At 50.3% G+C, this 27267-nt stretch overlaps 2 protein-coding genes across 2 annotated transcripts in view; one reads left to right on the top strand and one right to left on the bottom strand.

Annotated features, from left to right (window-relative positions):
- Positions 1–2704, bottom strand: part of LOC307223788 (uncharacterized protein) — a 35039-nt gene extending 32335 nt beyond the window's left edge. The window contains exons 1-2 of the mRNA XM_079990091.1: positions 1543–2704; positions 274–446 (exon numbers count right to left, since the gene is read on the bottom strand). Coding sequence (XP_079846217.1) covers positions 274–446; positions 1543–2545 — 1176 coding nt within the window. The 5' untranslated portion in view covers positions 2546–2704. The remainder of the gene's footprint in view (positions 1–273; positions 447–1542) is intronic.
- A 6092-nt stretch (positions 2705–8796) lies between these two features.
- PAIP2B (poly(A) binding protein interacting protein 2B) overlaps positions 8797–27267 on the top strand; it is a 34927-nt gene continuing 16456 nt past the window's right edge. Inside the window, exon 1 of the mRNA XM_079991260.1 lies at positions 8797–8954. The gene's annotated coding sequence lies outside the window, so the exon portion shown is untranslated. The remainder of the gene's footprint in view (positions 8955–27267) is intronic.

Here is a 27267-nt window from a genome sequence, read left to right on the forward strand (position 1 = left end):
TTGAATCCCACCAATGTCAAATGGGCTTTCTGGATGTGGGGATTCATGATGCCCTGAGGTGGCAGAGATGTCTCCTTGGGGATTAGGGGAGGGGAGATATGCTGCAGTGATGCTGTCCAACAACATTTGGAAGTCACCATGTTGACTTCCCCAGGATAACATCAACCAGTCCTCATAGCGTAAGATCTGCTTGAAAGCCAAAGTGGAAAATGCACTCATCCTGAGCTCAATACAACCGTGTGCACTTTTTTTCTGCAAAAACAAAGAACTCACTGTCATATCTGCACATTCTGTTTTACACAGAGAACACACGTGTGGAAGTACTGTTGGCGACACAGCATGATAATCGTTCATCATTGACAGAGATGGAGATCCTGAGGACTGAGGCATCAACGAAGCCACAGGTGTTGTTGCGGGTTGAGCTGCTGACGGTACACCAGGTCCTGCTGAAGGAAGGCATGATTCTGTTATGCAACACAGATGGATGCCAACGAAATTCCAGGAGAGAAGATGCCAAGGGCAAAGGCCACCTCGGAGCTTGCTCCTACTGGATATCCCCTTCCCACCCCCCAAAAAGATCATTTCCCATCAACTACTCTGCGCAGGGGACAGTAAGCAAATAATGCATCAGGGTCTGATCCAGCTGAACCCCTCCCATCCTCCAGGGCCATTCTGAAGATCCACAGTGGTGTAGTGGTTAGTGTCAGACACAGAGCTGGGAGACCAGGGTTCAAATCTCCACTCGGCCACAATGCCTACAAAGTGACCTTGGGCCAGTCACTGCCTCTCGACCTAACCTATCAAACAGAGCAGTTGTGAGGACAAAAAAAGGAGAGGGGGAGCCATGTACACCCCCACAAGGTCCCTGGATAAAAAGGTAGGATAGAAATGAAATAAATAAATAAACTAATAAATAATTCTGCCAGACATTGCCCAGTAGGCAGGATACTGATGGGACTCTATACTACAGTATCTTTTTTTGAAAAAATGTTGGTTCATGTTACCTGTAAACTGCATTGGAAGGATTTTGATCCTGAAAGACAGGATATAAATAACTGTAACAACAAAAAACACCCCCTCCCCAAAAAACCTCCTTGCTTATAGTACCCATGGGTGTGTGAGAGGGCAAGATATCTACGGTGCTTTCCTGGAACCCCAACTGTTGTCTTTCTTCTCCACCAGTGTTTGTAAGAGCTTAAAAAGAGATCAGGCCAGCAGCCTATCTAGCCCAGCAGCCAGTTCTGCAGAGCTCACAAGCAAGAGCAGAGCTCAGCAGCAGTGCCCGCTTCTGTTCCCCAGCAACTAGTATACAGATGTGCCCATCCTCCAATCCTGGAGGTTGCATCCCTCATCATAACAAGCAACCATCATAACAAGCCTTACTCTCTGAATTTGTCTAATCCACTTTTGAAGTCATCCACATTGGTGGCTGTCACTGCATCATGTGGTAGAAAATGCCATAGTTTAACCCTCAAGTCTTCATGGGATTACTGGTTAGCCTGGTTTCTACACACTTACTGCCATATTCATAACTGGACTTACTTTTCATCAGGGAATCAGATCCACCATGTCCGCCAGAGGTTTCCTCTTCTTTGCCCTGAGATAAAGTGGGCAACTGACGAGCCTTCTTGCGCTCAACGATGTCCCTCAGAATCATAGCCATGTTTTCAGGCTTCAGCTGATCATCCGAATAGTGGCCAAATTCCTCCAAATCTTTAGCAGATAAGCCAAAGTTTGAGAGAATTCTTGCAGCACTCTCTTCTGTGTAATGCCTCTGAGTATCTGCAGCATTTTCTGAAGTGGGCTGATCTGAGCTACAATTACCAGGTGGCAATGGATCATTCTCCTGACTGTTAGTGCCACATCCTTCCATCCCAGAAGACAACTTTCCTGGCCCTCCAAAAGTCCTACACTGCCTTTGGTCAGGTGCATTAGAAGAAGACGTGCTCTCTTTAGGATCACACATATTAGGACAGGGGCCGCTCATACTTGGCTGCGTATATTTTCTGCGTTTCTTTCTGGGTTGCCATGTGTCATCTGGACAAGGACCTCCGGTCCACGGGGGCATATCTCCTCTGGGTCCCCACGTGTCATCTGGACAAGGACCTCCCGTCCACGGGGGCATATCTCCTCTGGGTCCCCACGTGTCATCTGGACAAGGACCTCCCGTCCACGGGGGCATATCTCCTCCGGGTCCCCACGTGTCATCTGGACAAGGACCTCCGGTCCATGGGGTCATATCTCCTTCGGGTCCCCACGTGTCATCTGGACAAGGACCTCCCGTCCACGGGGGCATATCTCCTCTGGGTCCCCACGTGTCATCTGGACAAGGACCTCCCGTCCACGGGGGCATATCTCCTCTGGGTCCCCACGTGTCATCTGGACAAGGACCTCCCATCCACGGGGGCATATTTCCTCTGGGTCCCCACATGTCACCTGGGCAAGGACCTCTCATCCATGGGGGCATATCTCCTCTAGGTCCCCACCTGTAATCCCGGAAATTCCCCTTCTTCTGTTGGTTTTTCTTTTTTTTAGACTTGACCATGGCTAATTACACCTATGACCAATTTAAGGAAGGATGAAGTGTGGCAGAATGGTCAGAAGCAACAGGGTTCAACTACTGAGATCACTTGGTCTTAAACTGAACAAGCTGCAGAGGACACAACAGAGGGAAATGCCAAATCTGCAGCACACCACCACCAAGCTGAAAGTAAAAACACAAAATGTAATCAGAAAGGAAGGAGGTGTGCAGAGGCTTTCCGGTGTACTGCACTGTGCGTCGCATGCATGACTGTTGCCCTGCTGTCCTTGAGGCCAAGGTGGCTGACCGAGAGAAATTGAGAGAGGCAGAGAGGGTGACGGATGACGCATTTGGGCATTTTACTACTGGGTTCTAAGGCCAGAATGATAGCTCCTCTGCTGTTGTGGACAGTGAGGCTCCCCTAGAAGAACACCATGCTAAGGAAGAGGCAAGCAAATTTGCTCATGGCAAACAACTGAAAGTCTGCAAATTTTGATAATAAGCCCAATTTGCCTTGGGGGTTGAATAATTTTGATTGCAACTATCTCACCAGTCTCCTCTTCTCCAGACTAAACATATCCAGCTCCCTTCTCAGGATTGGTTTCCAGACCCTTGGTCATCTGGGTTGCTCTTTTCTGCACACAATCCAACTTGTTGATCACATTCTTAAACTGTGGTGCCCAGAACTGAACACAGGACTCCAAGCGTGGTCAGACCAAGGCAGAAACATGCCCTCCAACCATTCCCTAATGAAAATAGAGATGTCCTATCCCGTAATGATAATTTTACTCTTTATACCCCACCCATCTGACTGCGTTTCCCCAGCCACTCTAGGCAGCTTCCAACATATAGAAAATAAAATAATAAATCATTAACTTCCCTCTACAGGATTGCTTTCCGACAGCTCTGGGGTCAGATAACTCCATACCCTCCAACATTTCTCCCATGAAAACAGGGACATCCTAAGGGGAAATGGGACATTCCGCGATCATATCAGAAACTGGGATGGCTTCTGGAAAACAGGGACACTTGGAGGGTCTGTAGTAGTAGTAGCAACAACAAAACAATAAATAACAATAACAACAAGGCAGCCCTGTTTAGGGAAGCTGATTAATTATTGTACAGTATTTTAATATTTTGTTAGAAGCCGCCCATAGTGGCTGGGGAAACCCAACCAGATGGGCGGGGCATAAATAAATGCATATTAATATTATTATTATTATTACACCAGGTAATAATAATACCTCCATTCCGGCTTCTGCCTGGCAACAGGAAAGAGCTACCCGGGGGGGGGCAGCCAATGAGGGCCCGCTCTGTCCCTCCCTGAGGACTAGAAGCCCCGCAGGCAGAGGCCGAAGAGCGGGGGAAGGAGAACGAGGCCTCTTCAGGCGCGGACCCTCCCTCCCCGCCCGCCCTCCTCCTCGGCCGCCATCTTGCGCCGCTTACCTCAGCCGAGGCCTCTTTCCGCCGCCGCCGCCGCCGCCTCAACCGCCCTCGGAGCGCCACCCGCAGGCGCGGAGAGGGGTGTACTGCGCGTGCGCGGCAGGCCCCTGGCTGCGGATTGGCTAGTGGGCAGAGGGGGCGGGGCCGAACAAATGCGCTCGCGCTCGCTCGCTCTCTCTCTCAGGCACATCTGGAGAAGGGCGCATGCGCGCTCCGCTTCTCCTTCCTGCGCGTGCGCTCTCGGCGCCGCCGCCCCTGCTCTTAAGTGGTGGAGCCTCCAGAGGCAGAGGCAGTCTACCCCCAGGAGCCGGATGGCGGCGTCTGCGAGAAAGGGGTCGGGGCGGCCGCTTGATTCGGCAGGGCTCTTCGTACGAGAGGCTGTTGGCGGCCATGGGGTATTCGAGGGTTAGTGGGTTTGGGACCTGGAAGAGACCTGGGTTCGAATCCCGCCGCACTCGGCCAGCCACTGCCCCTCAGCCCAAGCTACCTCACCAGCCTTTTTGCTGAAAAAAATACCTGAAGGAGCGTCTCCACCCCCATCGTTCTGCCCGGACACGGAGGTCCAGCTCCGAGGGCCTTCTGGCGGTTCCCTCCCTGTGAGAAAAAGCCAATGCAATTCTGGGCTGCATCAATAGGAGTATAGCATCTAGATCAAGGGAAGTGATAGTGCCACTGTATTCTGCTCTGGTCAGACCTCACCTGGAGTACTGTGTCCAGTTCTGGGCACCACAGTTCAAGAAGGACACTGACAAACTGGAACGTGTCCAGAGGAGGGCAACCAAAATGGTCCAAGGCCTGGAAACGATGCCTTATGAGGAACGGCTAAGGGAGCTGGGCATGTTTAGCCTGGAGAAGAGGAGGTTCAGGGGTGATATGATAGCCATGTTCAAATATATAAAAGGATGTCACATAGAGGAGGGAGAAAGGTTGTTTTCTGCTGCTCCAGAGAAGCGGACACGGAGCAATGGATCCAAACTACAGGAAAAAAGATTCCACCTAAACATTAGGAAGAACTTCCTGACAGTAAGAGCTGTTTGACAGTGGAATTTGCTGCCCAGGAGTGTGGTGGAGTCTCCTTCTTTGGAGGTCTTGAAGCAGAGGCTTGACAACCATATGTCAGGAGTGCTCTGATGGTGTTTCCTGCTTGGCAGGGGGTTGGACTCGATGGCCCTTGTGGTCTCTTCCAACTCTAGGATTCTAGGATTCTATGAGAAGGCAGGTTACAGGGAACCAGACAGAGGGCCTTCTTGGTAGTGGCGCCTGCCCTGTGGAACGCCCTCCCACCAGATGTCAAGGAAATAAACAACTACCTGACTTTTAGAAGACATCTGAAGGCAGCCCTCTTTAGGGAAGCTTTTAATGTTTGATGTTTTACCATGTTTACTTGTACCCCACCCATCTGACTGGGTTGCCACAGATTACAGTAGAAAAAGCATGGCCTCAGCCCTTTCATTAAAAGCAGTCAGTTCCCAAAAGCTTGTTGGAACAAAAAGTTCTTAACCTGCCTGTCTAACCTCTTTAGGCAGGAAGTTCCAAAGTCTGGGAGTAGCCACTAAGAAGGCCCCCTCTTAATTAACAAGATTTATAATCCATTTTACTGTCCCAGTATCAGGCACTCGTGCCTTACAACATGATCCAAAAAAACCCACACCAAAGTCATTACACAACAAGTTGGGTTTTTTTAATGACTTTCTTTGGAACTGCTTTACTTGTTTTGCCTGATTATGTTGTTGGTACCTGTCTGGAGAGCTTGTGGTGAAGAAAGATCTTAGGGTAAGAAATCCTATAAGTAAAATCCAGCAACCACCACATTGTTTCCTATATCTGTTTGTTGATTCACTTTAATTTATGGCCTAGTGGTTTAGGAATTACGATTCATGACATTTACACATTACAGAATTTGCATTGAGCTATATGTAACCTTGAGCTATATGTAACAAACTGCGGGAGGCAGTGGAAGACAGGAGTGCCTGGCGTGCTCTGGTCCAGGGGGTCACGAAGAGTCGGACACGACTAAACGACTAAACAACAACAACATATGTAACCTGCCCCAGAACCACATGCTAAGGGTGAGCTCCAAATGCCTGTAAATAAACCAACACGGGAACCTGCAGATAACCTAAAGGACTCAGCTATGTAGCTGCAAATGAAACGTTTTAAGTGTGTTGTAAAGTGCAACATGGGACGCAGGTGGCGCTGTGGTCTACAGAGCCTAGGGCTTGCAGATCAGGATGAGCTCCTGTTGCTTGGTCCCAGCTCCTGCCCACCCAGCAGTTTGAAAGCATTCAAAGTGCAAGTAGATAAATAGGTACCACTACGCTGCTCTGGTTCGCCAGAAGCGGCTTAGTCCCGCTGGCCACATGAACTGTCTGCAGACAAACGCCGGCTCCCTCGGCCAATAGAGCAAGATGAGTGCGCAACCCCAGACTGGACCTAACGGTCAGGGGTACCTTTACAGTGCAACATAAAAATATGACACTAGGTGGCAAAAGTGAGCTATAGCAAATTCAATGTATTTTTTCAATGTATTTTTCAATTTATTTTTTTTAAAGCAATTTCACAGCTTTATATATATATGTGTGTGTGTAGATTCCAACTAAGTCAGCAAACAAGGAGTAGACAAAGGGGAGCCAAATGGGGACAGTGGGAGTGCAGGCATATTTCTGCCAGTAGAAGCATGTTGGAGAGGAGGAGAGCTAGGCAGGTCTCCTGAGACAGGGCATGGCAAAACCCTATGGTGGGCTTCCAGCAATCAAGTCTCCAATATTAGTGGGATTCTTGGGAAATGGGTGTTTTAGGTATCCCAGCCTTGGACCATTTATGGCCAGCACTTTGGTCCCAGAAAAATACAGCAGCCGAGACCAACATCCCTTGCAGCTCACCATTCTCCAGCTGAAGTTTCCGAACACACCTCAGAAAGTGTGCAGCACATTAAAGTCATCCAACCATGATGCAACTCCTATGTGGGGAACCTTTGGCCCTCCAGAGGTGGGGGATAAATTTGCCTTCTATAACCAATGTGCTTAACTCTAATGCACGAAGGGATTAAGACCGTAGGGCAAGCAGTCCTGCCAGGTATGGCTACGTCACATTCCCTCACCTTAGAAGGGTGACCAAATTCTTTGTTCTCCCACCATGTGAATGCTACCAGTCAGGAGGTCTGAGCTGAATGCTCCAAGCTTCAACCGCATGGCTTAAACAATCCATCTTTGTGATTCTATAAAATAACCTAGAGGAATTTACCCTTTTGAAACTTAAGTTATACTGCCTGCATTTTCTTGCTGCTGTATGGAAAATCAGATCTGCAAAATTCACACAGATTGCATTTTTAGCAGGTTTGTATGCTGTTTTTCCACCACGGTCCTCAAAGCTGCTCACAACGTCTGCCACAGTCATCGCCCCCCCCCCCCCGACACTGGAGTGCATCTCCAGAGCTCTTTCCAGGAGGAAGGATGGGATGAAAATGATGAGATTTCACCCCTCCCATATCCAAGAATCTCCTGAGGAGCCTGCTGATTCTACAGAGAGGAGGAGCAATGTTCTGCTTTCTACTTAGTCAGTGAGTGAATCAGTCAGTGAGTCAGTCAGTCAGTGTATCGGAGAGAGAGAGAGTGTTAGAGATCGTGTCTAGAGATAAGGTTGCTGCTAAGAGCAGCTGCAGACTCTCAGTGTAGCATTGATTTATGCTTAGATCCTTTAGCTCTGTATATAGTTTTGTATCATAGTTGTAGCTATATAATAAAAGGAAGATATTCTACAGAGCTGCTCTCCGAGTGGTTTATACTCTGCAAGACTCTGCAAAACTCTGCTGCGCAACGACTGTATTATTGTGCAAGTGAATCCGGTGCTCTCAGCTCTAAGCTGTGAGTCCACAGCACGGTGACCTGTCCCTGTGAGAAAGGTGGTCTCTGGAAGTGCTACCCAGCTCGCCTAGCCCAGTCGGGGTTGAAGTGCATGAGTCCAGTTGGTGCACTGGCTCAAGGGCGATGCTGACAGAAAACTGAATGAATAAACTGCTGAACGATGAGCGGCTTTTGGCTCTTTCTCGCTTTGAAATCTTCCTGTTCCAGTTGGTCATTACAGCTATTCTGTAGCTGAAAAATACAAAAGTGTTTGCACCGGCTTCTCCTCTGCCCCCCCTGTTCCCTTTTCCTTTTGTGACATGTGTCAGATGGAGAGGGATAGAGTGTTTGTTTGGCTCAGGAGTGGGGTTAAAACAACCACAGCCCCGTTTCAAATAAAAACTTATAAACACAGCAGACAGGACCCCCCCCCCCAGTGGATGCAGCCGCAGCAAACGAAGAAGGCATTGTTCTCTGCGCTCCCCCCCCCCCCCGCGTCCATGGTTCAGTCCGCAGAGGCCTTCCCGGATTGGCTGAGTCCCAACTTTGAGCGGCAGGCACTTCACCCAATCCAAGCCGGCGCCGCGCGTGGTTCGGATCGGCCGAGAGCCCAATCGCCGTCGCGCGCTGCCTCCCCACGTGGGGGACGCCACCCGCCCGCCGCCTTTCGCAGCCGAGGGGCGGGGACGGAGGGCGGGCTTACGAGAAAGAGCCGTCGGCCAATCAGCGCTCGAGTGCTCGACAGGGGCCTCGCCGCCTTTGAGCGGAAAGCGAGCCAAAGCGAGGGTAGGCGGGTGGGAAACGCTCCAAGAGAGATGGACGGGGGCGGCTGGCCAATGGGCGCCTAGAGGAAAGCAGGGGAGGCGCGACGTCGCGGAGAGCGGCCAATGGGAGCTCGGCTCGGCGGAGCGGCCGTCCTCTTCCCCCATGGCGGGCCGCCGAGCGTGGGCGGGGCGGAGGTGAGTGGCGGGCAGCGCGGCCAATGGCGGGGGGCAGGCCTCGCGCGCGGCGTGTCTGAGGGAGAGCGAGGAGAAGCGCGAGCGCGGAGAAGCGAGGGCCGGAGGAGGCGACAGCGGCGGCGGCGGCTGAGGAAGCGGCCGGGGCAGGCGGGCAGCGCGCGGAGAGCGGCCCTGCGGGGCCCACGCCAGGTACGGCGGTAGGGAGGGGAGAGGCTTCGCGTCGCCCCCTCAGGCTCGGGCCTTCGAGGAAGACCCTCCTCAGCCCCGGGGGATCCCACGGGTCCCCTCCCCCCTCGCACGGACGCGCACTCAGGGCTGCCGGGGGCGCGCGGGCTGCCGGGGGGGGCGTTTCAGAGGTTGAGGGGGGGCCTCTTTCCTTTCTTCTCCTCCTCCTCTGGGCCCGGAGGGGCGACATCACCCGCCCCCCCCAGCCCGTTGGCCAGCTGACCTGTCAATCTTCACCTCACCCGCCCCCCCCGACAAAAGCCCCCCCCCCGGTTCTCTGCTGGGATCTCGGGAAAGCGGGGGGGGGGCGCCTCTCTTCGCTGCCGTCCCGAAGCCCACCCGGAGGGGGCTTGGCTGTGGCTTCAGGACTTAGGAGCCGAGGTCCTTTAGGACCCCCCCCCCCATATAAAATAGTTGAGGGGCGCCCCCCTCCCCAGGTTGTCGTGCATTGCCATTCGAATGGTGCGCACGCGCGGCGTCTTGCGATCGATTATGCGGGACAGGTGTGTGTGTGTGTCCCCCCCCAATGTTTTATTCGAGTGGGGGCCCCGCTGTTTCGAGCGTCCCCCCACCTCCCTGCCATTACTTCGCCCACGCGCTTGGATGCAGAGAAAGCCCCAGGGAGCTGCTCTGCTCTGCCCACTAGGGATGCTGTCCGTGGGGAGGGGGCGGTTCAGGTCTGGCCCTTCCTTCTGCCGGATGGAGGGGACCCAGGGCTTGGACGCCCCCCCCCCCAGCAGATGGTGGCCAGGCTTCTGGGTCAGGGCTCCCCTTGCTGGGCTTGCGCTTCCCATCAGAGGTTCAGCTCAAGCCTCCCATCTTGGAATATGCGAGCCATAAGGATAAGGTGGGAATCTCTCCCCCCACCATAGCCCTCTTGTGTGTGATGGCAGCTCTTTGGGCATATGATACAGGAGCAGTTGGGAGGTAGTCCCATACCCCCCCCCCAAAAAAAAACCCCTCCAGCCACTTCTCTTGTAAACAATAAACACAGCAAAACTTTCTTTAAGCTGGCGCCTGGCTGGGAAGGAGTTTTCTCTACATGTTTTATGTTGCTTCATTGTGTCTCTTTAAGATGTTGTAATCGCCCCTTGCCACGAGGGTTGGGCTCCGAGGGTGGGGCAGGGGAGCCGACCAAATAAACAGGTATTGGCCGCTTCCCTGGGGCAGGGGAGACTCTGGCGGAGCCCAAGAGATTTTGATGCCAGCGACTGTCTGCTTCTGCGACTCCAGCCCCATCAGCGGGAGCGAGGACAAAGAGATGGGTCCCTGTCCCAAATTGCTGAGGCTCAGCTGAACTTGGCTCTGGTGGCCCTTTGTTTGGGCAGAACTTGAGTTGAAAGTTCGGAGAAGCCTTGGCGTGGGAGTCTGGGGTGCTCTGCAGCAGGGCTGGCCTGTAGCCTCTCTTCCGCCATAAGGTGGGTTGTTGTTGCTGCTGCTGCTGCTTGCCCTAGTTTGTGGGAGGGACGGCAGGCAGGCACACCCCAGGCCTTCTCCAAGGAGGGGCCTCTCCTACCTGGCAGATTCAGGCTTTTTTTCTGCCTTGGGGTGCCTTGTCCAGTTTATCCAACCTGATTTGCAACACTCCAGTTCTGCTTCTGGCCAGCCACCTTGCAGATTTTCCACCTTTGCTTTTCCACCTGCATTTTGCCCCCCCCCAGCAGAGAAGAGGAGGAGGGGCTCCTGAACACTGAGTTTGCAAAGGACATCCCGCCCGAAGAGACTAGTAGTTACGATCTGCTCCTGAAGCATAGCCACACTTTCTCTTGTAGGCACAGAGGGATAATTTGAAGAGCCTCAGAGAAGTGAGACTCTTACAGTGGGGGCTGGTCCACTAGGAGTAACCTTGCAGTCAGTGCTTGGCAGCATAAGTGCTTCCTTGGCTGTGCTGCCCTTTAGGCAAATTGTCAGTGAATGAAGCTACAGCCCCGCCCCAGTTCCTTGTCCTGACACCTGAAAGCTACCTTGGTCCATGCAAACCTGCCCCCTTGCTTACCTTGTTTTCTGGTTTTGCAATAGATCAGGCTACATAGTCCCAAAGATAAAGAGCACCATGGCGGGGAGAGCGTTGTGGGGATTTGGGTATGCCAGTTTCCGAGTTTTCATGCACAGAGCTCTTCCTTGGGCATCAATTATCCTGTATAATGCGGAAACATTCCTTTTCCCGTGGCAGCTAAACCTGGAGCGTTCTACCCAGCCTTTGTGAACTTTGGCATGGGGGGCAACCATTCAAAGTGGAGCTCAGTGGGATAACTTGGACTTTTCCTTCCGTAGCAGTTCTCTTTGTGAGACTTGGTGGTTGTGTCTTTCTTAACACCTGAGCAGACTGAACAGTGTCGGGGGGGGGGGCGGAATACAGCAATGCTTTTTCTTAAGGCCAGACAAGGAAATGCTTCTGAAGTGTTTCTTTGGCCATCTCCATATTGAAGCTTGGCACGCTTATGTGAGTCATCCATAGACCACTGTTTGCTCCTGCCTTCTGTGGGTTAAAGGTGGATTTGTGGACTGGAGAGGAGTGAAAGACTAGGAGGTCAGGAAGCCAGGTCTGCTAACCTTGGAATCTCTCTCTCAGCTCTGTGGATCTAGTTACAGGTAGGTTGCCTTGTTGGTCTGCCGTAGTTGAAACAAAACAAAGTGCATGCACACAAAAGTTCATACCAATAACTAACTTAGTTGGTTTTTGTGGATCTGCCATTCTTTCAGGGCAGGGGTGCATTCCACTTCTCCTTGCTGCTATTGAGTGCAGTTCTTTGCTTCTCCAAGAATGGGTGGATTTGATGGAGTTCAAGTTCTCGTTTCTTCTGATATCATGCCCCTCTGGAAGCCTTTGTGAATGAGGACTATGGAAGAGCTGCATGTCTGGAGTCAGCGCTGTTCCTTGAACTCTTGTGACTGGCATGCGTTTCACATGCTGGTGTTTGCCAGCAAGCCCCAGTCTGAGGGGTGGGGTCCGGTGCTGTGGCATGAGCTGGGAGAGGCTTAGCCTCTGTTTTGGTGCCTGGCACCAGCTTGGATGCTGCCACTTCTGGGAGGGGATACCCATATCCAATTAGGAACCAGTGCTGGAAGTCCTTGCGCAGCCCGACACTTGCCGAGCCAGAAAAACTTGTACTTTGTTCAGCACGCGCCGAAGGGGCCTCTGAGCAAAGCATGTGTGTTGGACAGGTTTGCAAGGGCAAGCCACAACAGTGTGGGAACGCTGGCGGCTTCTGGGCCTGTCCAGAAATAAGAGGTGGGGAAAGCATTGAAAATTCTGGGCTTCAGAAGTTCCAGAGCGAAGATTATTGGAATAAGCAGTGCTCATCAGACTAACTTGTGTCACCCGTTTGGATTTTGCAGATTTGACAAGGGCTTTTGTAACCAGGATAAGCAGCATATTTTTCTTAGATCAGGGCCTAATGATGGAGTTTCTAGCCTTGATGAAGTCTGAGTGGAGCATTTAACTTACCCAGCTCTTGTCTGTTTCAAATGGGACAGGTGTATGAGACCTTTCTAGTCGTGCCTCTGATGCAGTAGCAGGAGATGGTTTTGCTCCCTAATTATTCTTTTGCTGCCTTTATCATGAAATATCACAGGAGAATTGTGTGTTTTTTAGATTTACTTTTTATTAGTCCAGCAAAACTTGTTTTTTAAGGGGATGCTGTTTTTACAGAAAGTGTTACTGCAGCAAACTGAATAAATAAAAAAAATGCAGCAAACTGAGCAGCTGCTGAGATGCAAAGGGATTTTATAATGAAGCCACTTTCATGCCAGTATACAGTAATGTGACTGACAATCCTTTGGTCATTTGCTGTATCAGACCTGTCAAACAACATTTTGCTTTGGGGCCACTTCTTGCTACAGTATCTTGTAAGTATATTCAATTCAATTGGAGCTTGCCTTCCAGAGAGCATGTTTCAGGTCATAGACTTAATTGTCAGTATATTGCTATAATTTGCCCTGGGACCTTATGGTGAAGTGTGGGGAGGAGACCGTGTAAACATATAGCTGTATAAATGCATATGTAGATATTTGATGAGTAAGAGAAGAGGAGGCTGTTTGAGCCAGAGCAGCATAGCAGGGGCCATTGAGCTGGTTCAGACATTGCAACAAACCATGGATTATGGTGACAGGAAGGGGTTGAGCAAGCCTTGGGATTTGTGTGCTCCTCTTCCTCCTCTGGTGCAGACACAAGGAGGAAAACAGAGCTCCGATTTTGCATTAATCACAGTTCAGCATTGTGTCGAAATCCTGCACTCTGGTCAATATTAGCCATGGTTTGTTTGAAACAAACTTCAAACCATGGGTTGTGAAGTTGACTTGTTTCAAACAATAGCTAAGTTTAATTACAGCTTTCAGGTTTGGCTGCAATGTGAAATTGCAGTTAATTAAGAACAGAAGCAAAAGCTTTTTATTTCTCAGGTGGGGTGGGGGCAGATGGGGGAGCATGCAGCAGTTTGTTACTGCCATAATAAACATTGGTTTCTCCTAGGACTGGGGGGAGCACATGTGCTTCTCAAGATGCTGTTGAATTACCACTCCCATCAGCCCAAGCCTGCCTGTCTGGCGGTCAGGGGAGATATATTCCAACCACAAATTCCTCATTCCTGATTTATCATGACATCTGAATAGAATTGGGTCAAGGGGGTCAGAGTGGAGTAGTGGGTTGGGAGATATAAGCAGCAGTAGTCTAGCCAGGCTAGAGGGGTGGTGTCAGAGCCCAGCTGTAGGTGGCCATCAGGTACAACCCAGGCAGGCGCACTAGGAAGTCTCTTGCTGCCTAGGCAAAGTCCCGACTCGAACAGGGAGCCATAACATCCCTTCCCGTTGAGGAAGGTCTGTGGTCAGGTGGTGGTGGTAGTCACTCCTGTTACCTGACCTTTTCCTACCAAGGGAGACCCTCTTTGGAGAGTCTGTGTTTCTAGTGGCTCACGGTGTGGGCAGCTCTGCACTGCCCTCTAGGATCCCAGCAACTAAACAGGTAGAAAAGGGGAAGATGGGATTCACGGATGAGGAATGTAAGCAGATTGGCAAGAGGAGATGCTGCAAAGGGACAGGCCAGTGTGGCAGAAGGCCTTCCACCCTCCTTCTATCTGCTTGCCCTTGGGGTGGGCACTGCTGCCTCTGCCATCTGCCCTTGGTTTTTGTTCTAGTCGGATGCTTCTCCGACTTTTAGGAGGCTTGGAGTGGCCGTGTTGGAGAAGTCTTGACCTACAACTTTGGTCAACTTTGCCCAGTCTTTTCAGATGCCTATCTCTTTCCACCTCCATGCCCCCCCCCCCTTTAGCCCCATTGTTCTACATAGCTGACAAGGAGTGGCTCAAAGCCAGAGGAGGCTGTGCTGATTCACAGTGGCGAATGCAGTCATGCCCCACAGCTGTAGTCCAAGCAGCTGGTGCTCCCAGTGGTGTGCCACAGCTTCTAAGAGGGGAATGCAGGAAAGCTGCTGGTTCTGTGCATGGCCGCACATCTTGCTGACCACGGACGTGGAACTATCTGGAACCTCCCCTCAATCCCTGGTGAATTGGACCAGTGGGCATGAATCTAATCCCAATGAGCTCTTCCCCATTCCATGAGATGTTGGAAATATTCTTGGTCTTTTGCATCCTTCCCTGGACTTCCTTGCTGGGCTGTGGTGATCTGGCACTGTCCAAACATTTGCCATTTTGGAGTTTGGCCAAGCAGAGCATTAGAGCTTTTTGAGGAGTGGAGTAGAACTCTGTTCATGGTAATGAGCCCTCTTTCATTCTAGCCCTATGTGGGGAGGAAGAAGGCCTTATTTAGTCGGTCTCTTATTTGATCCTATAAGTGTAAAATTGGGTTGGTCCAATACTGCAGGAGAACTTTGGTTATACACTTGAAGACTGCCTTTCCTACTTTCCCCCTCAGTCTCTTAAGATGAGTAGCAAAATGGGGCAGTGTCATTTGCTGGGCTTCTTAAAGGAAGAGTGGGCTAGCACTGTAATAATTGAGAAATGGATGCCATTCCCTGTTGCTTCTGTGTGCCAAGATCAAACGGCAAAGAAGAAGGAATTCATCCCCACATCAGTCAAGCTCTCTCCCCCCCCCCCAGACTGTCAGAAGAGCGGTCACTTCAAAAGAACTGCAATATCACTTTTGCTTAGGCCAGGTTTCATGACCATTCTTCCACATGGAGTTACCTGGTGTCAAATTATAGTTTGTTTGGTTTATCAAGCTGCCCCAGGCCCCACCTTTTCTGTGAAGCTTCTAGCAGATTTTCTGCATCCTTGAGCTTCCTCTCCTTGGGGTGTGAGCACATTGCTGGCTGGGGCTGATGGGAGTCGTAGTTTAAGATGTTTGGAAGGCACCTTGTTGGAGAAGGCTGCCCCAGAGAGCGATTTGATTCAGCATGCTAATTTTACTTGTTTTTGGTGAGCAAAGCTAAAAACTTGCCTAATGTTGCATTTGCAATTGGCGTCCGTCCAATGACCATGCTGATGACCTGATGATGTGCATCCTGCCCCACTAACTAAACAAATAAACCAGGGGGAATCTTCCACCCCAACTTACGTCTGGTTGCATCTCCTCCCTCTGCTGTTTCTCCACTGCGGAAACTTTCGAGCTCTCTTCAGCCGGTCCACTGGTGTCTGTGGACTTCTTGATTTGGTCACCGCTGGTGCCTCAGTTGTAGCCACTGTGAGGTTTGATCATGCTGTGCATGTGCTCTTTTTATTGAAACAAAATGTACCCACCAAATAGAAGTAAGCTCGGTGGTCCTTGTAGGCGTCTATGTTCGTTGAAGCGGATGACTATTTTGCCCTGTTCTATTTCCCCAGAGTATAGAGGCAGACTGTTGTGAGTGCAGGGTTGGCTGGCCTGTCAGGCTGGCCTTCTCCATTGGGGGCAGGTCTTGGGCGCCTCTGCTTGGTACATAGCCCCCCCCCCCACTGAGCCTGTTCCTTTGCATGTCCCCAGGACTCACTCCCTGCCTCTTCTTCAGGTTTCACAGGAAAACATGTATCAACACGGCTGGATATTGTTACGGGAACATCCCGGCGAGCAGCTGCCTCTTCCTTGGCTGAACTCTGCAAATTCTCTCTCCCAGGCCGAGGAAAGTGATGGAGGCAGCCGGTGCATTCCAGCCACCTGGCCCTGTTGCTCCTGGGCATGGGGGGCGGGGGGCTACCAGCATGCAGAGCCTATTCTCTCACAGCATTGTGTGGTGCTTCTCAAAGCCCTGGTTCTGGGAATCGTGGGCGGAGGGGAGGCTCAACACACCTTGCAAGGCAGTCGGATTGGGAAATAGTAGCTGAAATGGTCTGGCTTGATACAAGCCCTGCTTCACTTTCTCCTGCTTTCCCACATTAGTACATGTAAATATTGAGCCTGTTATCAGTGGCTGGTCGTCCTGCGTTTAGCTGGCGTATAGCAAGCCTCATAGCTTAGTGTTGACAACGCTGACTGGCAGCAGCTCTCCAGGGTTTTAGGCCAGGGTCTCTCCTGAGACACAGGGGATTGAATTTCGGCCCTTCTGCTCTGCCAATAAGCTGCTCCTCTTTTCTAAAAGCACGTTTCCCTTTCCCTCTGGCTGAATCTGCTATTTGTTTATACTCTCCATAGGAAGAGGCTTCATAGACTGCTCTCTCAGGCCTGCCTTGGCCACTTCCTAGACATCTCTCTGTTTGGCTTGCCATCTGCTTCTTTTCCTCCTGAGGTGACCTCTTCGTGTGTCTGCCCGGGGGGAGGGCACTCACGTAAGCTCCTGCCACAACAGATTTGTTAATCTTTAAGCAGTCACAGGGCTTGGTGTTTTCTTGCCACAAGGGAGTGACGCTGCTTCCCCTCTGGAACTTGTTCCCCATTCTGTGTGGTGCTCTGAATGTAGAGGTGTGCTTGGCTTCACAAGGACCAGAGTGATCCATTAAACCGGGGGGAGGACCCTGCGGCCATCAAGATGGTGTTGGACTACATCTCCCACCATCCCTGATGTTTAGCCATGCTGGCTGAAGCTGATGGGAACTGGAGTCTAATAGCATATAGAGCCTTGTCTCTATTAAATATGCTGCAAATGACCAGGTCAGCCCCAGAACTTTGACCCTGTGAACATCTGCCTGCCCCATTGACCTCCTGCTTGTATTGGCAGTATTGCCTCTGTGAGGGCTGGATCAAACCTTCCGTCAAGAATGCTGTGTAGTTGCTCTGTCTGGGTCTCTCAGTTGGGTTGCTGTTGATCTTTATTATTTTTCTGCTGGCTGCACAGCAGCTCGGCCAGTGCTAGAATGTGGTCTGCCTGTGAATCTCCATGAGAGAGCTCCCTGTGTCTTCTGTCTCTAAGCTAAACTATGGAACTTGCTCCCAGCTATTGGTGGTTCCTAGCCAGGATGGCTCTGCTCTGCCTCCACGCTTGGGGGTTGCAATGCTTCTGAATCCCAGTTGCTGGTAACTGCAGGAGGGGAGAGTTGCTCTTGTGCTCAAATCCTGCTTGTGGGTTTTCCATAACTGGCATCTTGGTTGGCCACTGTGAGAACAGGATGCTGGACTAGATGGGCCCTAAGCCTGATCCAGCAGGCTCTCCTTACGTTCTTAAGAGAATCAGGAGAGCCGGGTTGCTGATCAGGCCCAGGGCCCCCACAGCCAACACCCTGTTTTCATAGTGGCCATCCAGATGCTTCTCCTGGGAAGCCCTTAGGCAGGATCTGTCCAGAGCAGCCCTCTCACCTCCTGTGGTTTCTGCAGCTGGTCTTCAGGGGCCTACTGCCTTCGACAGTCGAGGTAGAGCAGAGCCTTCATGGCTTCTTGCCATAACCTCTCTCCCATCCATACTGTCCTGGTTCTTGAGAGAATCCTTTGCATTGTGAAAGGCCTCAAACATTGCAAAGCAGAGAAGCAGATGTGTTGCGCTTCACTAGGCGTGCCTGTCATTCTTTACCCAGTCCCTTGGGAGGGTCACTAATGTCTGTGGCTTCTTTTCTTGTACTTAGCCTTTTAAGTAGCGTGGATGAGATTTCTTCCTTTTATATATTCTTTTGAATGAGTCTTTCAGGTCTTTTTTATTACTCTTTTTGTAGCTGGGTTTAGCCCTTGTTGTTCCTATTTTATTACATATGTCATTTTGGGATATCTTGCATAATTATTATGTTTATTTATATGTTGCTATCAATGTTCATGGCTGTTTACTGAGTCAATAGACACAGATGAGTCCGTGCTCAGGAGTATACAGTCCACTGTAGCATTGCAAGGGCTTAGGCAGTGGGTCACCCCTGTTCCTCAGTGAAGCATACAGAAGAGCAAGTTCTGCTCTTTGAGTCATACCGACCTGCCAAGAGGGTTGTAGGTAAGAGGAGTAAGAATTTTGAAGTGCACGCAGCCTGAGAAGTACTCGTAGAATCATAGAATCATAGAGTTGGAAGAGACCACAAGGGCCATCGAGTCCTAGGAGAGTTCAAGCCAGATCCTGACTAGTCTGACCCAGAAACTGAACCCAAGTGGATGTAGAGGGTGGAAGACTTGGTTGCTCTTGGAAGCTGGTATGACTGCACCCAAATGGGGTCCCAGACTGTTCCCCTTGACTTTTCTTTCATGTAGGAAGACTATATCTGTCATTTGTTCCTCTGGGGAAACTAATGGGCTGGTTGGGGGCACTGCCTGCGCTCCCCCCCCCCTTCATCAGGAAAGGCTGGCCTCCCAAGAAAGCCTGCATGCCTTGGAGTGTTTAGAGGAACCTCATAAATGCCCTTGCAATATATAAATGATTCTCTGCACACATCCTATTAATGGGTATATTGTTGATTAATTATGACTTGCAAATTGCAGGGTTTAGTGGGCTGTGCCCTGCACTTCAAGGGCATAAATAGGGATTGCTATTTTTTGTCCTGCTTTGCCAGTGACATAACTGCAACCCACCATGACCTACTCTGATCGTGGTCTATGCCATTGATGAACTAGGAACAGGAAGTTTCCTGTGGCAGGCAAGCTTTAAGTGTGTGTGTGTGTGTGTGTGTGTGTGCATTTGTGTGTGCTGTCTTCTAGGTCACCAGTAACTAAGTGAGGTAAGCAGGGCCAGGTCAGAGTCCCCCTGCAAGACTGCTTAAATAGAATTTTAAAAAGCGAAAATTACCCTTCCTTTCATTTGACCTGCGTGTGTCTTCCTGCTGCTTCTCCAGAGTAGATGGCTGCAACCCCAGGTGGTGCTCTGTTTCTTTGTGACAAAAATTGATTGTCTATCAACAATACTCGTCTTTAGGCACTAATCTGTTTCGGGAATAAGTCCTGAGTGTGTAACCTATTATAAAAGAAGCATTTTGCTTGGAGGTGAGAGGAGTGTCTTTTCCAATGAGATATGCGTAGTCCTTTGGTGATTTAGTTGCCTTTCCTTGGTTCCCAGACTCTCAGTTGGGAGTCGTGGCAACCTGTTTGTCAGGCACAGTAGTGATGGTAGACTTCTTTATATTGGGGAAGTTACATGACGTTGGTAGTGGCAGAATTCAGCAGGAAGTTTCCAGCATCACATAACGTGGAGCAGAAGCCAAGAGGCATCCTCAGCACTGCATGTGAGCAGGCTAGGATCCAGTGCAAGTGGCTTGGGTGTTAGCATCCCGGAGGCTAATATGGCTCTGTGTGTCTTGCAAGAGTGTGGCATTCCAGAGCAAAGGGGAAAGGGGGCGTGACCGGGCCTGTTGAAGCCTCTGTTGTGTTCATTGGTTTATATAAATCAGATTTACATCATGCGCTTCATCCCAAAGGAGTCTAGAGTGGGAAACACATCTGAAATAAATAAATAAAAAGATTTAAAATTTCTTAACAGGAGTGAAACACAGCAAAACATGTAGCCAGTCATGTGTGTCTTCGTAGGCTTCCCTATCCAAAAGTTTTCAGCAGCCATATAAAATAATAAAACAATGGCCAATAGGCAGGGGCTTCCAAAGTACAGGTAAAGGCATAAAACTCCTGACAGACACAGAATGGATGTTGCCTGGCACTTGTGCTGTGGATCAGTTGAGTCAGCATGAATGGGCTAAGGTGATCCCTTAAGTCAACTGTTCCCAAGCAGTTCTGTGTATTATGGGCACTGGGAACACATTGAACTCAACCCAATGGCAGACTGGTAGCCAACACAGATCTTCAAATGTGGGCATAGTATGCTGGCAGACGTTCAGTCTTGAAAGCAATTGTTTTGCAGCATTCTGCGCTAACTGCAGTTTCCAGACCAAGCACAAGGGAAGCCCCAAGTCATGCCCCTTCATCTGTGAGTGGACTGTGGTCATTCTTTCCACAAGCCAATAAGGCTGCAAGCCAGTAAGGCAGGTCAGCATTATCCAGAGCAGGAGAAAACAAGCTTGCTCGATCTTCCATGTGGCAGCCACTTAGTTCAGAGGTTTCCAACCTTTTTGAGCCCACGGCTCCCTTGAGTTCTGTGGCTCTGCTGTGGGGCTCAGGAGCCCAGTTAGGTCACCCCTTGCCTTCAGAGCTGGCAGGCTCTCACCCTTTTTTGAACACCCTCCCTTGCGGAGTGTGCCCTCCTCTCCTCTCCCTGGGAGTCCTCTGGGCAGCCGCTGCTGCTGTCCCTGGTCTCTGAGCTGCCCCCCACCCTGCCCCAAAGAGAGGTGCTTCTCACAGGCACCATTCACCTGCAGAGCTTATAGCCAGGGCTGCTGCAGTAAACGTCTGTGCAAGACTTTGGGAGGCAGAGATGCAAGAGGGCACCAGAGGAGGGAGGGAAGGAAGGAAGGAAAGAAAGAGGGACAGAGGCCAGTGTTGCCCGTGGCACCCCTGACCAGCATTCAAGGCACCCCAGGGGGCCACGGCACACTGGTTGAAAACCACTTCTTTAGATATTTGAAGATAGCTATCCTATCTCCTCTGTCTCTCCTTTACCAGGCTAAACATACCCAATTCCATCAACTTTTCCTCATATGATATTGGTCTCCAGACCCTTGATCATCCTGGTTGCCTTCCTCTGTACATATTTCAGTCTTTCAGTAGCCTTAAATTGTGGTGCCCAGAACTGGACACAAGACTTCAGGTGTGGTCTGACCAGGGCAGAATAGAGCAGGATTATGACTTCCCTTGTTTGAGACACTAGACTTTGGTTGATCCAGCCTAGTATAGCATTCAGTTGAAAGGGGGCAGCGCTGCTAAATCCAAGTGATTAGAAAAACACCGCTGAGTTGGCAGTTCTATCAAAACCACAATAGCTTGGCAGCTTGGTTCAAGTAGTGCTTTCTGTACTCCTCCCCCACCCTAATTATTTCTGTAGGGGAAGTCTGAATGAACGCTGCTGCTCAATCCATACCTTCTCACAAGTGCGTCTCTCATTGGGTTGATCTTTTAGTCAACTGGAAACCATAGCTGTGTTGGGATGGTGACAATTTTGTTAAGAAGAGCATTTAAAACATTCACAATGTATTTAACAGCATTCTTGTTGGAAACATTAAAAAAATACAGTAAACATAAAAAACACCTACATATAATCATGGAGAGCAATCTTTTGTGAAGCCATATTTTCCTCCCTCAATATTTATCAAGGGAAAGGAACTCCTGACTGTCAATATAACATGAACAATAATATATTACTGCTATTGACTGCAGCAGCAGGGAAAATACTCCAAATCTATTGATAGGTTTTGCTGAAACTTTGCTGATGTTTTCCAACAAGAAGCGAACTTCTTTTCAGTTTGAGGGTTTGTAGTTTTTCATGGAAAAGACTGGTGCAAAGAACTTCCAGAGATTGTGTGGGTTAGGGTTACTATGAAATGATTTACAGTGCTTTCTAAAGTAGTCTTGTTCAACTTTTGTATGTTTTAATTGGCTATAAGGTGCATGGAGTTTATCTTTGACAAAAGCTTATAAGAATTGTAGCTAACTTATTAAGTGATACAGCAGGTTTTGGGCACCTATTAGACAGCGTGAGTTTGGTCCGGGTTGGTTTTGTACATGGTTGTATGAGAGCTTGGGGTTCAAATCTAGCACCAGCCACATTCTCATTAAGTACAAAGTGTGTGAGTCTGCCCCTTTGTTTTTCTGCTTGAAGATTCCTATCTCTGTTGGTTACTGCTCAAAGCTGATTAAGGAACGGGGATTAACATCTGATTTTGAGACTGAAATACGATCTAATTGTGCAGCAACCTAAAGATTTTGCAAACCTGGCTGATTTGGCCATCTGGTGAGGCTGATGAACCTGCACTTGGCTGATGGGTGAGCAGCTTTTTCAGGATGCTCTGATGGTTTACCACCTTAAACAGGCGTCATCTTGGGCCAGAAGGCCGCGGAGTCATCTGGGGGATTCACTGACCTTGTCTTTCAGACATATATACATAGTGTTTGAGTAGCAAGATGGGCCTAGATGTGGGAAAGCTTGTCACAATGGTTGAAGGATGTCGGGTGATTTGCTCTTATGGTTAAAGTTCTGCCAGATAGTTATTGAAAACTGTCTGCCCCCCCTTTTGCTTCCCTAATCTTTTAGCCATAAAAAGTTGAATGAAACCCTCCTTTTAAGTATTTCCAGTGAAAATTGCTACTGTAGTCACAGACAGGCTAGTTGGTGTTTCTTGTGGACTAGCAACTTGAGTGGGCTTTTTTGCAAGGCTGAGTAAAAGGTCCTGGTGGAAAGTGGGGTCTGCCTCTGTTCCCCCACTGGCTTGGTGTTTCCCAAAGGCAGAGTTTTGGTCAAGAGCTGTTTGAGGTGGGAATGTCAAGGGTGAGGTGAGCGAAGAGGCCACCTGCGATTGGGTTCCCGTTTGAGCTCCTATAAATAGCTTTGAGAATCGTTCAGTTTGTTGACTGGCTGATCATTTACAAAAGGCACCTCAGCTTGGCCCTGCCAAAGGGCAGCTCTTATTCCTCCACAGAGGCTGCAGCAGCAGCAGGATCCCAGGCCTATTCCAGCTGCTCAGGTTTGCACCCGCCACAACCCAGTCAGTTGACGCCAGAATTCTGGCATGTCGGAAATGTCACAAGGGGTGGGTTGGCTCCTGTGTGATTGCCTTCAGAGTGATGAAAACATCTATTTTTGTGGGGTAGAGGGGATGGGAGGTACAGCTGGAAAAGGAAGCTTGTCCAACTTGGTTGCCTGGGGCGAGTTCAGAATTTGCTCCAGGTAACTAAGCAGAAAAGTGCTTTCTCTTTTATTGATTTTATTAAAAGAACTCTTTTACTGCTTTCACGTCAAAATGATACCAAAGCAGCAAACAGTAGTAGTTGTTGGTGCCCATTGAGAGACAGGGAAGTGCACCTCCAGAGATGAAGTCAAACCACTGCATCAGCAGCACCAAAGGGACCTCCCTGAGGCGCATGCCTGGAAAGTGTGTCTGGAGGTCCTGGGTTGTCCAGACTACAAGACCCCCCCCCTAGCTTTACTGATGTGGTCCAGAGGAAAGCAGAACAATAATTTTGGCACCAGCTTGGCTGCAGGAGTTGCCAGAAGGCACCATCCAACCACCTTAGGGACTTCACTCCAGATTTGTGTAGCGTTCACTCCTGAGACTTTTCTTCTCTGAAGATATCCCACAAGGAAATGGAGGTTTCGGGCCAGAGTTTTCCTTCTAGCTGGGCTCTCTTCCCAAGTTGATGAGCCCCATCTGACCCTTACTTCCCTCCACAGCATGTGCAGAAACCACCTTCTTGGACCCACTGTTGGTCTTGTCTCCTTAATCCACCAGAGCCTGTCTTTGCATGCAAGGGAATTTCCTAACCCACCGAGGGTTTGGGACCTATCAGCTACCCTCACCTGCTTTAGCCAGCGAATCAAAGCTGCCCCTTGGTTGTGGCCACTGTCACATGCTGACAGCTTTAGGAGCCATGGGTGAGAGTGAAGTGCGGGGACTAAAGGTGAACAAACTATCCCAGTAGCAAAACTACAATAACATTGGATCAGTAAGTAACACCTAAAATACCAATAAGTTAACCATAGAAAGTCTAGGTGCCGGTGCACCACAAATGTGTAGCATAGTTCTGTATGGACTAGGAATTTTAGGTGTATTTGCAGAATACTGTTCAGGGAGGCAACATAGGAGGAGGAGCTGCCTGGTTTTAGAAATCTTGGTGCAGAAGCCCCATGTCCTTTAAGTTAAACTGCCCACCTTTGTGTGTCTGGGAGGCGCAAGGGTTAAACTGACTGTCCTTGCCCCATGGCCCGCTTCCCTGCCCGCCTCTGTGTCTGTGCCTCTTGTCTCTCTGTCCAGCAGCCTCATGCCTTCCAGATCTCTCAAGCGGTGGTTGTGCCTTGCACATCATGCTGTTCACTGAGCAGCTATAAAATTCTCTCTTTAATTAGAAGGTTGCATGTGCTGACGCTGGCAGCATTTCAGTCACCGAGGAGTCCTCTGCCTCTCGAGCTTCCGAGGCACCTTATAAAGATGCTGCGTTTTCTAAGTGCCTTGATTGCCTGCTGAGAGCTCCCCACCCTGTTGAAGACCCTTCTGTGAGATGGCTGTGCTCCTGAGCATGGGGGAAATCCCCTGCCCCTGTGAATGAGTGTGCTGAGGTCTCTGAATTTGTGTTTGGACTCTGTGCTGAGATTTTGCAAGGAAGTTTGAACCTGTCTAGAGAAGCCACTTCATGAACATAACTCACTGTGATTCCATTAGAAGCTTTTGGGGTAGGGTGTACTGAATCCCCACTTTTTGACTATAGGTAGTCCAGTTTGGCCTTTGCTCTGAGGTTGTCTGGGCATACATTCAGGGTTCTTTTCTGCAGCCATAAGACTAAAATTCTGCTCTTGGGGTGGGGAGCAGGGGAAACCTTTTTTTCTGAGTGCTGAAGACACTGCCAAGTACTGAATTCTGCCTTCGTGCAAAACTGTGGAATCCAAGGATCTGGCATCAGGCCTGGGATCCATGGAGAGGCTTTTTATTGTGGGCTTTGATTGTATCTTGTGTTGGTAGCAAATAAATGTTTCACTTTCCCTCATGGCAACGAGCATGTAAAGAGCAAGACACAAGGCCAGGGTAGGATGCCTGGTTGGGATCTTCTGGGTCCAGCTATGGGAAATGGTAGTTTTGTTGGGTGAGCTGTGGGCCCTTTGTGGGTGGCTGTTTCCACGCTAAAAGTTAAAACTCTGCACATCGCATCCTTTGCTGGCAACCCTGCTCCAGTAGCAGTCATGGTGAAACTGGAGCAACTTTCACAGTCCCACTCCAAAGCGGAGCAGCCCAACACCCTGCTTAGCCCTCCATGGAGCCACTCAGACATTTCTGAAAGTCCTAGGAAATGAAGCCCTGGTCTCTGTGGTTCATGGATCCGAGCCTCAGACTTGGAGGAAGAGGAACCTCCTCAAGTCGCTCTGGGAAGCCATCCCGCTGGGGGCTGCCTTGGTGGGCTCCCACCCAGGCATTGGGCGAGGCTGGCATTGGTCGAGGTTACCTGACGCTCTGCATCCTCCATTCCTCAAGAGAGCGAAGCACAATGGGCACAGGGAAGGAGGAGGAGCAACAGGTCACCCTCACAGCCAGATTGACGGTTGCATTTCGCGATTGCCATTGGTGCTTGTTGGGGATTGGAAACCACTTTGAGACTCTCCTTCTGCAAAGTAGCATGCAAGCCTTTTTCTCAATCAGTTGGTCTTCTCATGAAGGGTAGAAGGGGCTCCATACGTTCTTCCCTCCTCCCCAGTTTTTCCTTACTTCTCAGCTGGAAGCTTAGGAAGCCTCTCTGCCCTGGTGGGCCAGGGCAGTTCAACTAATCCCGCCTGCTCCTATAAAAACAGCCAAGCTGTTTCTTTGGTTTGCTCTTGCTGGCTGCAGATGGCCTTCTGCCAACCCCACCCTGCCCAACTTGCCCTCAGCTGCACAGAAGCTGTGTCTGACGCAGCTCCTTAACTCTGAATGACAACCAACCTCCCCCCCCCCCCTGCAAACTCTCCCATTTCTCACCAGCTGCTGTCCTGTTACCAGGCAGCTGAGTTCGCTAGGCTCTGTCTTCTTTTGGTGGTCTGGTGAAGGAAGCCCCCCCTCCCCTTGTCCTCGGGCTCCTTTGGATTCCCGCCAGGTGCCGACTGGGAAGTCCTTAGGCTGACCTATTTCCCCATGCAAGGCTTGCTAAGCTGCAGTGCTGCTGCAAGGCTGGAGGGGAGGATTTAGCCCCCTCCCCTGTTCCAGGAGCAGTGTCCTCTTCCTCTCCTTGGCCAAGAGCCAGCCAGCTCCCTCCCGGGGTCCCTCTTGCCATTTATCTCATCGTCGCGTGGTGTTTTTCCACGGCCTCTCCGGGTGACGTGGTTCCTTTTCTCCTGCCAACTCCCGCTCGGCAGGGACTCTCTTCTCCGGGGCCTCGGCGCAGACTGGGCTGATTTACAGCCCATATGGTGGGAGACGCCGCCAGCTCCCAGCTTTTGTTGCTCAGCACCTGGCAAATGGCTGGGAAAGCCTTTTGGCTGCTCAGGAAATGGCTGCGAATCCCGCGGTGGGTGGAGCCCTTCCGAAAGATCCCCTGGGCCTGGGTGGCTTCTTTGGAGCAGCAGCATCCTAGTCAGCCCCCCCCCCCCCCCCGTTTTAGTCCAAAGGGGCAGTCATGAACTCCTAAAAGAACTGGAACTTGGGACCAAGGTTATTCTGAAATAATGTGCTTTCATCTGACCTGAATATGAGTGGTGCTCTGCCTATGCTCAGAGGCACGGTGTTTCTCTGGTTTTCAAGACAGGCTCCCTTAGCTAGGCCTTAGCAAGGCACGTTCCAGGTACAGGAGATTGTAGTCTCCCGTTAGTGCCTGCCTGTGCACACGCTTTGAAGCCAGAGGTGCCATTTGAGATTTCTGCGTGCAAAGCAAGTACTGTCTACTGGAAGAGAACTGGAACTGTGGGCTCTTGCCTTGGAAGCAGTAGCAAAATTTTTTGGGGAACACTGTGGCTCCAACCATTGACCAGTGGCTGAGGAAAACCTGCCACATAACGGCACTGAATGAAATGGCCTGTTACAAAGTATGGAAAGGAAAAACGTGGACAGTGAAGATCTTTCTAAATAATTGGACGCTGTCTTTGGGAGGGCACTTGTGAAGATGTGTGTGATGCAGTCCCAGAGGCTGTCTGTAAATAGGAACCGACCTGCACGTGGCCTGCAGAGACTGTTCAAAGCAGAAAGTTTTACTTCTGCTCTTTTCCCTGAAATTGATAGGCATCGTTTGCATTGGAACATGCAACTTGGATGACATTCAGAGGCTGAGACAAGAAGGCCTCCTTCACCCATTGCCCCAGCAGGGCCCCCTCGCCTGCCAGCATTCAGTTGTTGAGACTGCTGCGGCCTCTGCCCATCATGGGGAGCTCACTCTGGCAGGAGATTTTGCCCGTCTTTGCCAGCGCCTGGAGTTCACCAGCCCGGCCCCCATGAATCTTGTGGCTTTGCTGGATCAA

The sequence above is a fragment of the Podarcis cretensis genome (genome assembly GCF_951804945.1).
Source record: "Podarcis cretensis genome assembly, chromosome: 9".
Taxonomy (NCBI): Eukaryota; Metazoa; Chordata; class Lepidosauria; order Squamata; family Lacertidae; genus Podarcis; species Podarcis cretensis.